The sequence below is a fragment of the Falco punctatus genome (genome assembly GCF_963210335.1).
Source record: "Falco punctatus genome assembly, contig: scaffold_57, whole genome shotgun sequence".
NCBI lineage: Eukaryota > Metazoa > Chordata > Aves > Falconiformes > Falconidae > Falco > Falco punctatus.
This window is the reverse complement of record NW_027660116.1, coordinates 566,391-582,327: the sequence shown is the minus strand read 5'-3', so window position 1 is coordinate 582,327 and position 15,937 is coordinate 566,391. Positions and strand designations below refer to the sequence as shown.

Below are 15,937 nucleotides of genomic sequence, written 5' to 3'. Positions count from 1 at the left end.
TGCATTCCACCACTTCATACGTCGACCTTTCAATCGCTTCACCCGTCTCTGGCCAGCCCCCTCGCGGGGAACACGGAAACGCAGATCGGGACCCCCCACTCACTTCACAGTTGAACTGTGTCTCTCACACACATCACACTTGCCGGGCAGCCCTCAGCCACACAGGCAGCATGTTACATACAACTCTAGGAATGCTGACAGTTTGCGTTAGCACACAAAGTACGTGTTTCAATGAACAATTGCCAAAAAACAAGTTCTAATTTTTTCTGGCCCTAAGCAGGGCCCTAAGCAGGGGCCCCTCTGCTCTGTTGCCCCTTCTTCCCCCAGTTTCTTACTGGAACTAGTAACTCCAGCTCATCAGTTCCTTGACCATGGCTTCAATCTGTTCCTGAGCCACATGCACATCTTCTGTAGGCCCTTCCAAAGTGATGTTATCCTCTCCTCCAGTGAATTTGATGCGAACCTTGAGGTGAAAGACAATGAATCTCTTAAGAATTTGCCAAGATCCAAGCCAGGCCAATGCTCTTGGTCAGGCCTACACCATCGATCCCTGCCACTAAGAGATGCGCCTCTTCCCAAAAAGCCCAAACAAAATCCCCACAATTTCCCAAGTCAGTAACTTAACGATGTCAGCCATATGGCAGTGCCTAGAGCCCAAGGCTCTGGTGCTGTCCCGGTTTCTGCAAGGGCTTTGGAGAAGTTTACTCATCTAGCCTTTATCTAGATACCGTCTAACTCACCAGGGAGAAGCCTTGCTGCACTCAGCATTTCCAGGTATCCTGCTACATCAGTTCTCAAAACAGCACCACATAAAGCTTCCTTGGAAGGGCTCAACCCATGACAATAACATAGGATGAGCAGTGTTTGCAGCAGTAAAAGAGAGGGTTCCCTTGAACAGCAAAGATCTGTGTCATTTCCCCCTGGGTTTACCCACGCTAGAATACACCTCTCTCTCCCGTGACGAGTGATCTGGACTAAACCTTTTTCTACGCCGGGGGTGCTAAGCTAACCAGCTCATCCATACCTTTGGCATCTGCTGAGTTATTTTGGCCAGGTTCTGTCCTTTCTTTCCAATAATGAAACGATGAAGCCAAGAGGGGGCAGAGACCGAGGAGACGGTAAAACTGTTGGCCTGAGAGACAGAAAAACAGAGAAGGTGTTTGATGGACAAACTGGAAGAGGCCTTCACAACAATTCAGTTCCAATTCCCATGCTGCACCTCTGGTATTGACTTCTAAGCTGCACCTCTAATGGCCCAAGAGAGAGCACCCCCGCTACACCCGTCAGTGCTCACAAATGTATCTTCATGGGACCTTCAAAGGAGGCCTAGCCCATCTTGTCAGTACCTTTGCAAAGACTTCAGTCAATGCTTGCCCCAGTTTTTCAGGCTCGCCTCGCAGTATCAGCGTCTCCGAGCTACTGTCAATGGGTGGGATCTCGACAGAGACTCCAGTCTTCTCCAAGATCTCCTGCAGGGAATTCCCCTTGGGGCCGATGACATACTTGTGCTGAGACTTTTTCACCTCCACTGCAATAGTAGTAGTCTTCTTTTTCTGTAGGGGCAGAGACACTGAGGCGTCAATCACAAGGGGGCGGGGAAGGACAAGAGCGACAGGAAGAGGCACAAGATGCAGTCAGACTCTGCACCCAGCAAAGAGCAAAGCCAAGCTGAGCACAGTGGCTCGGCAGTACCCTAGCACCCCTTGGGCCCCTGCCTACAGAAAGCCTTGTGCTCAAAAATTCACAGGGGAAGTACAAAACTAGCATGCTGTGTCAAGCTCCCTGGGACACGGCATGGAAGAGACCACACACACACACAGGCATGTCGTTGTCGTTGTCGTCGTCCCCGTCCCCCCGTTGGACAACAGGGTTCAACTCCCAGCCGTCTCCCAGGCAGTGCTGTGATGCAACACTGTGCAGGCTATAAGCCGATTGTTGAAATCCAGACCGGTACAAATACAGACCTAACCACGAGGACAAACAGCCCAGCAACCCACAACAAGGATATTCACAGCAGCGTTGGCTGTGGGAAATAAACTGGAGTGACATTTGCTCTTCAGCAACTTCTTCTTAGGTAGCAACTTTGATACTGTCAGCTGGCCACCACTGTAGACTTCACACTTCTTTCCTTCCTTAGTAGCCCCGGTGTGAACAAGAGCCAGGGGAGCTCTTGGTGGCCTGCTAATTCCCACGGTACAGAAAAGCGCGAAATCTGTCACCTCCCGGATAGTATCAGCCCAGCTCCCACTCTGCCGAGTGAGGAAACGGTAGGATTCGGGGTCATGTACTGCAAGGGCTGCTGAGCCAGATGCAACAGAGGGATGCACAAAAGTAGAACAAGAAGGGAAGAGTGCCTAGGAGCAGGTGCCAGGGGAAGGTGGGAAGCTTTATGGACCATCCGTACCTTCTCCTCATAGATCTTCTTAACTCGAGCCACAGCCCGGGCTAGCTGCTCCTTTTCTCCGGTGAAGACTATCTCGGTCTTGTTGACACTGGGTGGAGGAATGTTGATGCGCGTCCCTGTGTCCTGCATGAGCTCCCTCACCAGCTTGTTGTAAGGGCCAGCAATGAAAGGGTGGTACACTTTCTCCACGTCCAGCCGCTCCACGGCACGCTTATCCTGGAAGAGCCCACAACAGACCTTGGTGGGAACTGCCCTCTATATTACAGTCTCTGCCAGGCACAGCTAAGTTCCCAGGGGTGTCCTGCCTGACACTCTGGCCCAAGCAACCTTCTCAGTTTGCGGGCTTGTAGATCTCCACCTCTTTCAATCTACAAATACGGTTGCTGCTGCTGCTCCTTGTTTACGATATTCACCCCTGTGATCTCCTGCCTTATCTCAGCTGGCACCTAAGACGCGTCGCTTCAACTCTCAAATGCTTGTTTTGGCTTCAGAGATGGACAAAACGCAGCACAAGAAGTTTCAGGACCTGGCAGCGGTGCTCACACAGCCAGCGAGTGGCACAGCATACGTCTCCGTTCAGACTAACGTTAGCCACTGACTGTAGCCACGGTGGCTGCAAACTCCGACTACACCACGGGGAAGCAAAATGGCTGAGCAGCCAATGCCATGAGAGAGATCACAGTACTGAGGTACCTGCTCAGCGGAGATAAGCAGGATCTCGTGCCGGGCCTTCTCAATCCCTTCTTTAGTGCCGCTGATCTTGATCTGGTTGCTGGGGTCATCTGGGCGGGGGACCTGCATTTTGGTTGCAGTTTTGAGCTTCAGGTCCTGCAGCTTCTCACCCTTCTTTCCAATGACAAAACGGTGGTGCTCCTTGGGGATGGCAACTGTTGCTGAAGCCTGCAGCAGAAGAACCAAGCATCTGTGAAAAGCCTTGCCTGCACTGGCAGATCCACAGGAACAGAGCCAGGGAAAGCAAGGTAGACGCTGCTCCGTGGTACTGCTCCTCAGAGCAAACACAACGCCTTCCCAGCACACTCTGTCTGAGGGCTGACACTGTACCAGTTGATCTACAGCGCCTCCGTGCCAGGAGTATAGACCTCACCTTTCCCTCAAAACCCTTCTGTTTGCACAGGAGCGGTACCCTGAATTAGCAAAGGCCTTCCGACACAGACGAGGAGGTGCCTCTCCTCCAGTGTAAGACACCAGACAACAACTGAGATGACAGCGCACAGCTGGAGTTTATCGGAACTCTGACACCTGCTGCCAAGGCTACAGAGAACAAGACATACAGTATGACTCCTAGGAAAGAGAAATTCAACACCAGAAACCTACTGCAGGAGGCAGGCAGCTAGCAGATGCTCACCGCTACTTAAGTGCTAAGGTGTCTTCAAGTGTAGCACGTGCTGCTCCTGGGACTGCTTCTAGAAGGCCCCACATGCAAAAGGGGTCCTTCTCAATCTACCATTAAAGGGCTGGTCTATACAAGGGCTTCCTGACTTCTTCCCTTCTCACTGAGTTTGTACAGGTCTGGTAGCTGATGACTGCTATCGTGCTCCTGGTCCCTGTGATTAGGTAACCACTAACAGCAATCAGACAATGAACATTCAAGCTATAATGGAAAAATAAAAGATGAAGAAAAGATCACTCGATGTGACTTTTCAGCTCTGTGTTCCTGTCCTGAAGCCAGCCAAGCCTAAGAGAAGCTGGAATACAGACACACCTTCCAGACCTGGGGCCAGGGCAGTAGGAGGTATATTTGGGAACAGTGGCTCACGGATCTGTGGCGGCATGACCTGAACTGATTTTTCAGATGCACATTGTGGATGTAGGGTTTTGTTCCTTTCTCTTTCCTCTGGCAGGGTATGACACAGGGGCTGAACAGCACTAAGCAGACATGGTATTAACATCGCATTACCTACCTTTGGCATTATACTTTAAAACACACTGCAACACCTGGCTGCGATACATCCTAACAAGAGCTACCACCTTGACTATGAGCTCAAGAACCTTAAGGTAAGAGATCAAAACCTAGAGGACTGAAGCAACCGAAACAACAGGGTTGTGGCTCCTTACCAGTGTGCCTTGAGCTACACAAGGCAGAACCCTGACCCAAAGCTTTTGGCTTTTGGCAGGACTTCCTTTTCTCTACTTTTCTTTCTCCCAGCCTTCCACGTTCTTCTCTGAAGGGCTTCAGGAAAAGCACAGTCCTGTTCTCACACACTACTAGCTTTGTGTGTGAGGCTCCTGCACCCCCTCCAGCACCAGCACCTCAGCACAAAGTCACTGGTTGCAACTCAAATGTTCCAGAGATCGCAGACTCCACGCTTCATGCAACACCACGGCCTGTAATTACCTTGGAACCCTATTTTAAGCCTCATTCCCATTCCAAATTGCCAATTGGGTGCTTTGAAAACGTATGGCAAAGCTGAATTAGTCATGTAACAACACACCTCTTTGGCTTACAAGCACATGGGCCCAAGGGTCTCAAAGCATTTGCAAGTCTTGGGGAAGAGCAAAGATGAAGGCAGAAACAGTTAGATGCCGTCACCTGAGTCTGCAGTCGAGCGACAATCTGCTTCCGAGCCTTCGTGACTGCTTCCGGCTTGCCAGAGACCACGATCGAAAGGCCCTGGTCCTTTGCGAGAGACAGCTCCAGGTGAGCTCCCGTCTTCTGCATGATGTCAAGGCAGATCTTGGCCTGCTTGCTTTCTCCAAACTGATCCATGTCCTTGTATTTCCTCTCCTCCAGTGGCACATGGAACACCTGCTCAGCCACGGGACAGACACAAGCAGGGCACAGCAAGGTGTCAGTGTGCTTTTGATTGTCAGTGCCTCCCTCTGCAATCCTCCCTTCAGGCCTGTTCCAGCTGACTGTGCAACAGGGATGCAGAGCTTTGTCTGGGCAGTTTTCAACACATCCCTCCCCCTCCAGAGCCGTCCTAGCATTCAGCCGCAGTCTTCCTTGTGCCCCAGGGCAAAGGACAGCAAAGAGGCAGTTACTCTGACACACTAGGGATTTCATACTCCAGGGAAAGCTTCGCTTCACCTACTTTTTGGAGGGATGAAAAGGAGGGAGATAAGACACCCGCTCCCACCAACCTGAGTGATGACAGAAGCCTTTATTGGCCGGATTTTGCTCCAGGGCCCAGCAGGTTCCCGGGCAGCTTCCAAGGATGGTGCTTTCTCAGGGAGCGCAGGGAAGGCTTCCTCGTAGGTGGGAGGATCCTTCTCTTCTTCCGAGTTTAAAGCTGTTACTGGGGTGAAGCAAACAAGGCCAATGAGATGCTCTCCCCACAGAAACGCCCCCATTCATAGGCAGTGCAACTCTATTGAGGCATCATCAAAGAGGGACAACAAAGGACTTGTGCACTACCATTCATCCTGCTACAGTTATGCTTGTGGAGAGCAGCCGAGTCTGGAGCTCAGCTGAGCTCAGCACAGCACAGACTGCAGTAGGTGCTGCTATGGATGCAGGAAGCAACCGTGCAAGTGAATGGTGACAGCAAACACAGCACATTATCGCCAGCTTTGTTGAGAGGAGCTTCATCAGGGGACAACAGGCCAAGGAGAAAGAAATCAAAGGGACACAGCAAGGCTGTAGGTCAGAAGGGGACAGGACAGACACATGCCCAGGAAGAAGGCAGAGAGAAGCAGAAGCACTCTAGTTGGGGCAGAGTCCAGGGAAAGCCTGTAGCTTATGTTCGACTCAGCCGGGCACTGGGCTGTGCCAAGCGGGCCAGCTCGCAGCTGGAGAATGGGTGCCGAGACCCATCAGTGAGTCAGCCAATACGGTTATACCGACTTTCCCCAGCACCTGGCTGAGCAAAGGAGGAAGTGACAATCCAGCACACTGATCCCACGAGGCTCTCTTGCAGCCCAATGACCCCTGCTTGCACATGCCCTGCCCCACGGCTGACAGCGTTGCTAGCCAGAGCTCTGTGAAGATCTGAGGCTTGCCTCCGCCTGGCCCTGCACTGTGCGGCACCACCGATGTGCTCTTGTTGGTGGAAAGCCAGAGTCTGGCAGGCCGCCAGCCTAGGAATGGCGAACGCCGTGCCTGGACACTTAGGGGGAGCCGGAGGCATGGAGCGAGCTTGGCTAACAGCAAGGCACCTTGCCTGCGCAGTCTCTATTTAGAGGCACATCACAGGAACTCAGCTGTGTCTTCTCACCTTTCACCTGCTGCTGTGTCAAGCCACTGCGGTGTTTGGCAAAGCTCTCCTGGCTCAAAACTGCCACCGAGCTCATCGTCGACTTCCCACGCACACACACAATCCGGGTATGCCACTGGAAGAGACAGAGGAGGCAACACTGTTACCAGCACCACTCAAGACGCACACAAGTCACTCCAGGAAGGCAAATGACGTGTTTACTGAGCACTTTTCCAGCCGGCCTCTTGAGAAGCACCTACAGGGCCAGTCTGCTGCCCTGTTCTCTTGCTGAACCACACAGAAACTCAGGGGGGATTTTTCCTGATAGCACAGTGGGCATCAAAACCAGAGCTCCTCGTTAGGAAGGCAGAGGATGTGCAACCTAAGAAGCCTCCTGGAAAGGGGGACACCCCAAGCTGGCTTTACCTCTAGTAGGCCCGCAGCTAAGCCTGTGCTGGGCACGAGGCCGAGGGGCCTGCCGCCATCGTGGTCAAGGAGAGATGTGTGTGACCTCCCAACATACGGGTGGTCCCTCCCCTGTGTGCCCTTTGTCAGCCGGTTGCCAGGGGAACAGCCCGACTCGTTCCCATAGCAACCGACCAAAGGGCGCATGGGGGCGGGGCCACCCCTGTGTTGGCAGGTCACGCACTTCTCTCTTCTTCACAAGGATGGTGCCCCGGGACCGGCTTTACCTCTCGTAGGCCTGCAGCGAAGCCTGTGCTGGGCACGAGGCCGAGGGGCCGCCTCTTCCCGCCAGCTGTGCGCGCGTGGCAGCGGCGGTCGGGGTCGCTGGCTGCGCGAGGCGCGGGGCGCAGGTGAGGAGACGCGGCAGGAGGGGGGCGGCCAGCGGCGCTGCCCTCCCTCGGCGGGACTCGGGGGTCTGCCTGCGCGGCGCCCGTCTGGAGGGGGTGCAGGACAGCCCCTTCCCCGGCTCTCCGGGAACTCTCCGGGAAGCCCCTCTGGGGTGCTGAGCAGGTGCTGGTGAGGAGGAAGCAGTCGAGGGGAGCTGCGGGGTGGGGCACACACACACACCCACCACCCCCCCATACCCACAAACACCCCCACACCCCGGTCCATCCCTAAAATCCTTCATCAATTCCCACCCGTCCATCCCTAAACCCCTTCCCCCCGCCCCCTCCCCTGCCCCCGCCCCTCTGTCCCTGGCATGGCCCAACTGCCCAGCACCACCAGACCACTCTGGCCCAAACACCATAAGGCAATGGTTCCCACCTGACAATAGCAAGTCGAGGAACATTTTTTTTTTCCTAAATACAGAGAGTTTTACTTTGTACGCTGCCGACTACGCCGAATTACGTTTTGCTGGCTGACTGGATACACAGCAAAGCTGAACTCCACATCAAATATAATCAAATCTATCAAGTATATCAAATAATGGAATATATCAAATGCAGTTTCTTATATTGCAATAAAAGCAAATAGCATGCAATATGATAAAAGGAACCAGTGGCAGTTACTGTGAGCGATATGATAAAAGAGCAATAGGAGCGAAGCACCAAATTGTCACTGCAAAGCCTTAACGAGACTAAGGAAAGGAGACATCACCAATTCCAACCCCAGCATCACACAGGACCACCCTTTGTCTGGCAGCGCCCTTGCAGCCGGCACCAGCAGTCTCTCGGGAACTGGAAAATTCCCCTGGAGAAGGTGCCAGAAAGGAATCCTCTTGCTGCTTCTCAACCTGCCCTGGCAGACATATGACGCACATCATAAAAGTTCTGCTCCCTGCTTTCTGTGGTGAAAAATTGACCAAAACCTTTTGCACTCATGCAGAGCCCAAAAAATACATTTTGGGAAAGGGCAGCATGGCTCCCCTGGAGAAGGTTCCAGGAAGGAATTCTCTTGCTGCTTCTCACCCTGCCCTGGTAGCCCTGTCAGGCACTGAGCAAAAGTTCTTCTCCCTGCTTTGTGTGGTGAGAAAATTGACCTCTTTTCATTGGCAATCATGTACAGCCCAAAGAAACTCACCTTGACAAAGTGCAGCAGTGCTCCCCTGGAGAAGGTGACAGGGAGGAATTCTCTGGCTGTTTCTCACCCTGACCTGGAAGCCATGTGATGAGGCACAGAGCAAAAGTTCTGCTCCCTGCTTCCTGTGGTGAGAAAATTGACCAAAAACTTGTGCACTCATGCAGAACCAGAGCTCACCTTGTGAAAGTGCAGCACTGTTCCCCTGGAGAAGGTGACAGGAAGGAATCCTCTTGCTGGTTCTCACTCTGTCCTTACAGCCATGTGAGGCACAGCACAAAAGTGCAGCTCCCTGCTCTCTAAAGTCAGCAAAATTGACCGTTCACAGGTGCGCTCATGTAGAGACAAGACTTTCTTACTCAAAAGCAAACCCCAAAAAGCCACGTAGCCTTGGGAAACCCCTTGTCCTTCCGTGTGGCTGGTGACTTCCCATGGCTCTTCCGCAAGGCAGGAGAAACAACCATGAATTTGGAAGCCCACGTAAATTCAAGTACACTTAGTCCTCTGACAGTCACTGCTTATGGGCCAGCAGTCCTCTCACCCCTCCACAGATCTGCCTCTTAGTCCTCTAGCAGTCATCCTCCATGGAGGGACCACAAGTCCTCCATACCTACCTACCAATTCACCAGAAATGAGTCAGACCACACCAGAAGTGACACTGCCTGACCTGCAGGAGATATATTAGACCAGTAACGATGGTTTCAAGACAGAAAAAACACCACCATCCACCAGCACAGCAGAAAAACAACCAGAAGAAACTTTGTACACAAACCAATGGCCCCATGCAAACCCTGCAAAGGCCAAAAAGCTGAAAAAAGGCACTCTCCACAAAAAAAAAACCACACACACAGAACACAAGATCACACTACCATTACCCCAGGAACCCAGGTCAGCAAACCCACATTCTGTCCATAACAATAACATGCTTTAACACTTTACTCGCTTAACCAGTGGCATACCATAACCTTGTTGCCCCCAAACCACAGCACATTGTAGCCCTAAGGCAACACTAGATGGAACACAAAGTCCCTTGAGATCTCTGCCAAGGCCTTCAGGTGGTCCCTGACCTCAGGCATCACAACCTTGAAGTGGGAGCCAGACGGAGGCACCAGGACATCACCGGCACCCATCTTCACACCCTGAAACAGGGCCTGGGATAAACGCTCCTGGGGACAGAGGCTGAGGCACTCGGAGGCTTTGAGCTGGCCAGCCACCATCACAGGGCTTCAGCTCATCATTTCTGTGTCAGAGCCACCAGGCAGGTGGCCCCATCCTCCCTGAGAGACCGCTCAGGGCACCTGTACCCAGCTCCAGGGGGCTGGATACACAGCCTCGGATCCATGGGGGGGAGGGGTGCTTTAATCCTGGGAGCAGGATTTCTAACAGTGCCCCTGGGGAGGAAAGCCTCCTCAGGCCTGGAAGCCTGAGAGACATCCCTGCGCTGCTCCACACGTCACCAAAAGCAGGGGCTGAGGAAGGCTGCTTTGGGGCCCGTCGAGGGAACCAGCTCCCCTGGGCTGCTCTGTGGCCACCAGCTGCCGTTGCTGTCGCGCGGGTCTCAGTGCTGCTCTGCAGTCGGCCGTCACCTCCCCGTGGGACACTCCCCAGCGCAGCACACGTCTGCACTGGCTCTCCCTGGGGACAAAGATCACAAGCGAGGGATGGGCTTGGCTTTGGCCCCAGCCCCAGGCTGCCAGCAGAGAGACCTGCCACCCCCGCCCCAGCTGTGCGATGTGGGCACCACGTACAGCTGCAGATGTGGGTCAGGGCAGCTGTGGGCAGGGGGCAAGCCCCGTGGCGGTGCCCCCGGCGCTGGCAGCAGGCAGAGCTGGGGAGAGCGAGGGGCAGCCCAGGGCAGCCGGCAGCTGGCGGCGGGGCCCGTCAGGGTGCAGCACCCTCAGCAATGCCCGGCTCCTTGCGCCTCGGCCCCAGGGCTGCAGCGCAGGGCTGGCCCCAGCTGGGGCTGGGCTGGGAACAGGCAGGCAGGGCCCCTGGCAGCCCCGGCACGCACCTGCTCCCTGCATGGGGCAGCCTGGTCCTTTGCAATCGACCCCGTGGCATCCAGAGAAGAGCCCTGCCCTGGGCCTGAGCCATTGCTGCAGGGATGAGGCCTTCCTCGGCGTCCGTCCCTCAAACCCCTCCCTCCGGCCCCCACGGTCCGTCCCTAAAACACTTCCCCTCGCCCCCAGCCCCTGCGAGCGGGGAATCCGCCTCCCCAGCTGTGAGCCCGGGCGGCGCAAGCCCCCCCAGGGCTCACCCTGCCACCCCTGTGGTTCCTGGAAGAAACAGCATCCCACCATGCCCGCAGGCAAACCGCTATCCCTATGGACACAATGGGGGCAGCCGGCACGGGGGTTGGGGGTGGGGGGGTGGGGGTGGGGGGGTGTCACTCTCGGGGCTATCCTAGTGAGCAACACTCAGAGAGGCCAAAAACTGGAGTGCAGGGTTGATGCCGGCATTAGAGCCGGCCACAAGCGAAAGGCACTCAATGGGCATGGGCGCTGCTGGGAGGGAAAGCGCCACGTCAGGACGGTCGGGAATCTCGGCTGGCTGGGAGGGAGCTCCATCGAGCGCTCAGAGTCGAGGCTTGAGATCCTTGCAGCCACGGAGGTTTTTGCACGGAGAGCTGCGCTAAGCAAGGCCCGTTTATCACTTTGGCTGCAACACGAGGGTGCTGCACCCCTGCATGGTGCTTCCCCTGAGCCGACAGAGAACTTTCTCTCCTGGGCTTTGTTCCCTCTGGGACAGCGGCTGTGAGCGAGGCAGGGCTGTCAGATATGCGCAGCTGGGGTCGAGGGGCTCAGAACGGATAAACCCCCCGGCCTGCGCCCGGCCCTGCCCCTCTCTTACAGCCGCCATGGCAGTTCCCCTGCAGCTGAATAGAACCATCAACGCTCTGTCTTCAGTGGGGTTTCTTGTACATAGAAAAAGGGGACAGCACAAAGAGTGAAGCAAAGCCAAGAAGGTGGCACCTGCTTTTAAAAAAGAATACATTCAGTACATCACAAAAAAATGCGGTGGAACTCACTCTTCCAATTGGGTTAGGCAGGAGGAAAATGGATTTGGAAAGCAAATAAGAATCGCTCACTTCAAGCTATAAGGTGGCTACTAAACACAGACTCTCCCGTGCATGTCCTGCTCATTAGTTCCACGCTTTGGAAGTGCCTGTGGTTTCCCTGAAGCACCCTCTCTGGGTTACTCTTCCAAAGGGGTTCCGGGGACATCTGCATAGGGAAGCTGCCTGAAGCAATCACCGTTTGTTATCCTGTCAGGTTTCAGCCAGGGCAGATAGCCTGTGCATGCAGGGACTACAAACTTTTTCTGTAACTACAGACTTTTTCTATTAACACACTGATCTTGCAGAGAAGTCATGCACTGTGCAATTAAAAACAGAGAACAGTGGGAAACTAGGTTTGGCCTTCAAGGCATTTCTGACCTAATTACAGTGAACTTTATTTGCTCAGAAGCCCTTAAAAAGCGCTCCAGTTGAAGGCAGTTTCCTGATCAGCTCTGGGTTCAGACTAACTCCTATACACCTACAGCCGTTCAACTCTGAAAAGTCACACAAGGACTCCCTAAATCACCCCAGCTTTGAAGTGTCGTTTCCAGTGCCTCCCCCTGGGCCAGAAGCGTTTCCTTGCTGCCCCAAACGGAATTTCAAAGCTTCAGAGACACCCTTTGGAGAGCCGGCCCCACCTCTCAGCACCGTGAGGGATACCTCGTTGTGCTGGAAGCCGGGACAGCGCGAGGCAATTCAGCATCCTACAGCCGGATGGCCTCAACGTTCAGGGCCAGCAAAGCACCCTGCCCTGCGCACTACTGCAAAAGCAGGCTGAAGGAGGTTGCTGTCCAACAAGAGCTGGAGGGGAAGAAACTGCAGTGAATATCACAGCAGGTACGCTGCCTGCAGCTGTTAGGTGCTACTGCTCAACGCCGTCCCAGGTAAGGAGTGCCGACACTTTCTTCAGCCTCACAGACCCCCTGCGAGCCCAAGGACCAGGCCTCACTGATTTAGGGCTCCCACAGGTGGGAATTTGCTCTCCGAGGAAATGCAACCTTTCCTCCCCAAAACATCAGCTGGAACATGGATGGAACCAGAATGGGAAGCACCGAGCTCCATTACCCTGAAGCCCAGGGGGGACACCCTGATGTCGTGGATGGTTTACTTGTCCTATGCCATTCAAAAAAGCACCAACATCCCTCTGAAGCTGTACATTAGTTTTACCCTTGGGCAGTGTGTGTTACTGAAAGGAATCTTCCCAGCGAACCTCAGCTTCTCCTGATCCTCCTCTTCTTGACTAACAAAAGCCTTCCACTGGAGTGGGCTATGACTTTACTCCGATTGTGGATGACGATGGATTTGTGGTTTGACAGCGTGATGTAGGTCTTCCCAGCTGTCACAGAGTTCCTGTCTAGCCTGATGTTGACATCTTCAGCTGCTCCATGAAGGCTTGCATGAATATCTTCACCTGGAATAAAGCAAAAGGGAGACTTTGCTCATCACCCTTGCTGATGGGAGTACAAGGAACAGAGGAAGCCACAAGGAACAGAAGTGTCACAGCCTTTAGCTATATTAGCAGTTCCACAGATCAATACATTTATCACATCCTGATAGCTGCACGTGTACAGCATAAGGATGTCCTGGACACCACCTTAAGCACCTTATTTCTGGGTGGGCTTGTAAAGATTTATCCCCAAGGTGACACTATCTACAGGGAGACTTTTTCAGATGTGCCCAGGTGGCCTTTGGGTTGTGATCCCACGCGGGCCACAGGGAATTCTGCATCTGAGTCGTTCAGGTGACTGAGGAGACCCCACCTCGGTCACGGCTCGCCCAGTCTCCTGCAAGCACGCCACCAGGGTTGTGTCTCTCCTGATCCCTTGTTGCTAATATGACAAGATGCCTGGGGCACGTAGGCAGAAGAGGGAGGTGAAGAGAAACAGGCAAAGCGACAGTCCACAGCAGGATGGGACGCAGATGAGAACTTCACTGTGTTGGAGCAGCAGTGCCCTCACTTGCTGTGGGTATGTGAAGATAGGTCGGAACCAGACTGGTGGGGCACGGCCCACACCAACCTGTCCATCACAGCCCTGCAAGTCCATTTCTTCTGCCTGGAGCCTGTCGGTGCCTATGCCCGAGCGTGCAAGTCTACACCGAGTGTTCCCAAGCTGTCCCACAACCCGAGCGAGCACACCTTTGCTTTCCAACTCAGACCGAAGAGGAGAGAGCCCCTGGCTGCGCACAGCAGCCGATTAACGCCTGGAGTCTTGCTGGAGCACCTGCCAGCCCTTCACCCTCCAGAAGAGACCCCCACCAAAGTGCCCTCACTGCCAGAGCTTCCAAACCTTCATTCTTCCCAACCAAGCAACTCCTGGGAGTCAACTAAGCTCAAACTTGAGCACCGAGCCTACTCTGCCTGTTGCAGGTGAGGGTCTCCCAGGTGAGAAGCAAACCCCAAACACGAGACATTCTCCGTCGAAATGGCACTTCTGTGGAGCGTGTTTAAAGCCTCAGAGCCAGCCCCAGCTGAGAAGGGCAGCGACCCGGCCAGCCCTGGAGAGCATCCCCCTGCCAAGGCAGAGCCTTCTCCTCGCTGCACGGGTTACAGCAAGGCAGCCAGGGGATGGACCTGCCTTTCCAAGGCTGCCACGCAACAGCACGGGGGAGAGCTGGCTGCCTTCTGGGTGGACTCCTTAAACCCTAAGCCAGACACAATGCGGCGAATCACAGTCGTGCCAGAAGAAAGAGAGCCCCCTCTCTTGGAGGGAGGTTGGGGAATGAATCACCCTTCAAACAGATCTCTGCAGCCATTCCTTCACCTCCACACATGGAGAGTTCAGCCTTCGTGCCTGTATAACCTCAACTTCTCTGCTCTTAAGGGAGCCCAGGAGGAGTGGGAGGGATTCGTGGCCAGAGATGAGTTGTGTTGCGAGAGAAACAGCAACGTCCCCATGACTGGACAGCCTGCTTTCTATAACAGACAACCCAGCGTACAAAAATAACCGAGGTTCAGAAGCGTTACAGAGGCAGGCGTGCTTTATAAGCCTTGCCTTCCCCCTCCGCTGAATCCTCGGCATACGTTGGCAAGCAGAGGAAGCAGGACCCAAGAACTGGGAGACATGCACAGTGCTTCGAGCATGCACAACTCCGGTTCATGGAAACATGACCTAATGCTCTACGAGACAACTAACTACTGCAAAATAAACTCCACGAAAACTATCATGATCTCCCTGTCTAGGCCCATGGACAGGTGGGTCTTGAAACAATGGGTATAGTTCTGATCTTAAAAACCAAGCTGAAGCCTTTGAAATGTAATCATTCTTTCTGCCCTTCTCCGAAGTACAGAGCAGCTTCTATACAAAGACTGAACAGGATTCCTCAACCTAGAAATGATATAGGAGACAGGTAGGTTTGTAAAAGTATGAATGGCCTGGGAGAAAGTGAACGAGGAAAAAATTGTCACCATTTGTCATAAAACAGGAACCTGAGGGCCTGAAATAGTATTAGTCAAATTTAGAGAAAAGTAGTACTAGTACTTTTCCAAGGAATATTCCTTCCTTTGGAACATGCTGCCATAGCTGCCTACAGACGCTCACCGCTATAAATCCACAAAGCAACTGGACAAAGGCTTGGAAGGTAAAACCATCAGAAGTGATTAAACAAAGACGTGAATAAAGCCTCCAGCACAGAAAAATGCTACCTCCAAGGCCCACAAGGGAGAAAGCACATGCACTGCCTGCTTCTACACGCTTTGCTGAGCATCCCCTACTGCTGCTCTCCTGGAGAGCACTTACACTCCTGGCTGCAGGCACCGAGGATGCTTCCAAAGGCTGGAGGGCTTTGCCGGAGCACCTTCTACCACAGAGAGAAGGATCTGGCATCGTGCTGACTGTGTAAACCCACAAACCTCCCGGTACAGATGAGAGCGTGCAGATGCCAGCAAGTCAGGAGGGAGCAGCAGGTCTTTCTGCCAGGCAGATAAACTGACACAGAGCAGAGCTGTCAGGGTTGGCCCAGGGCAGCTGCAGGCTTCATGTCCTGGGTGCCAAATTAGATGTGACATTTATTTAAGACTCTTGGTTGTTTAATATATAAGTCTGGAGGAAAAAAAAAAAACAACCACAACAAAACAATCTCTGTACTGTAACAGCAATGTAGCCCTAGGTATTTCACTTGACGGGGTAATGTCCATGGGTCTGTGGTTTGGGATGCTTTGCTGCCATGAAAGCACGTTTACTGAAGCCAGACGTACCTGCCCTATCGTTACTTACACAACACGATCTTATTACAGGCTGTCAGTTCTCTCATTCTTACATTCTTACATGAGCAGGACACAGCTCACTCTGCAACCTGAACAAAGCGACACCTGAACTTGAAATTAAAAGAGAGGCTTCT

The 15,937-nt window shown here is 53.6% G+C and overlaps 1 protein-coding gene across 1 annotated transcript; it reads right to left on the bottom strand.

The window, feature by feature from the left end:
* Positions 1 to 1,526: 1,526 nt before the first annotated feature.
* LOC308057972 (vigilin-like) lies at positions 1,527 to 5,780 on the bottom strand. The gene is made up of 4 exons (XM_080411977.1): positions 5,507 to 5,780; positions 4,956 to 5,171; positions 3,098 to 3,304; positions 1,527 to 2,620 (listed from the first exon to the last, which is right to left on the bottom strand). Exons 1-4 carry the CDS (start codon positions 5,714 to 5,716, stop codon positions 2,216 to 2,218), a joined length of 1,038 nt encoding a protein of 345 aa, XP_080268103.1. The 5' UTR covers positions 5,717 to 5,780; the 3' UTR covers positions 1,527 to 2,215.
* Positions 5,781 to 15,937: the final 10,157 nt, after the last annotated feature.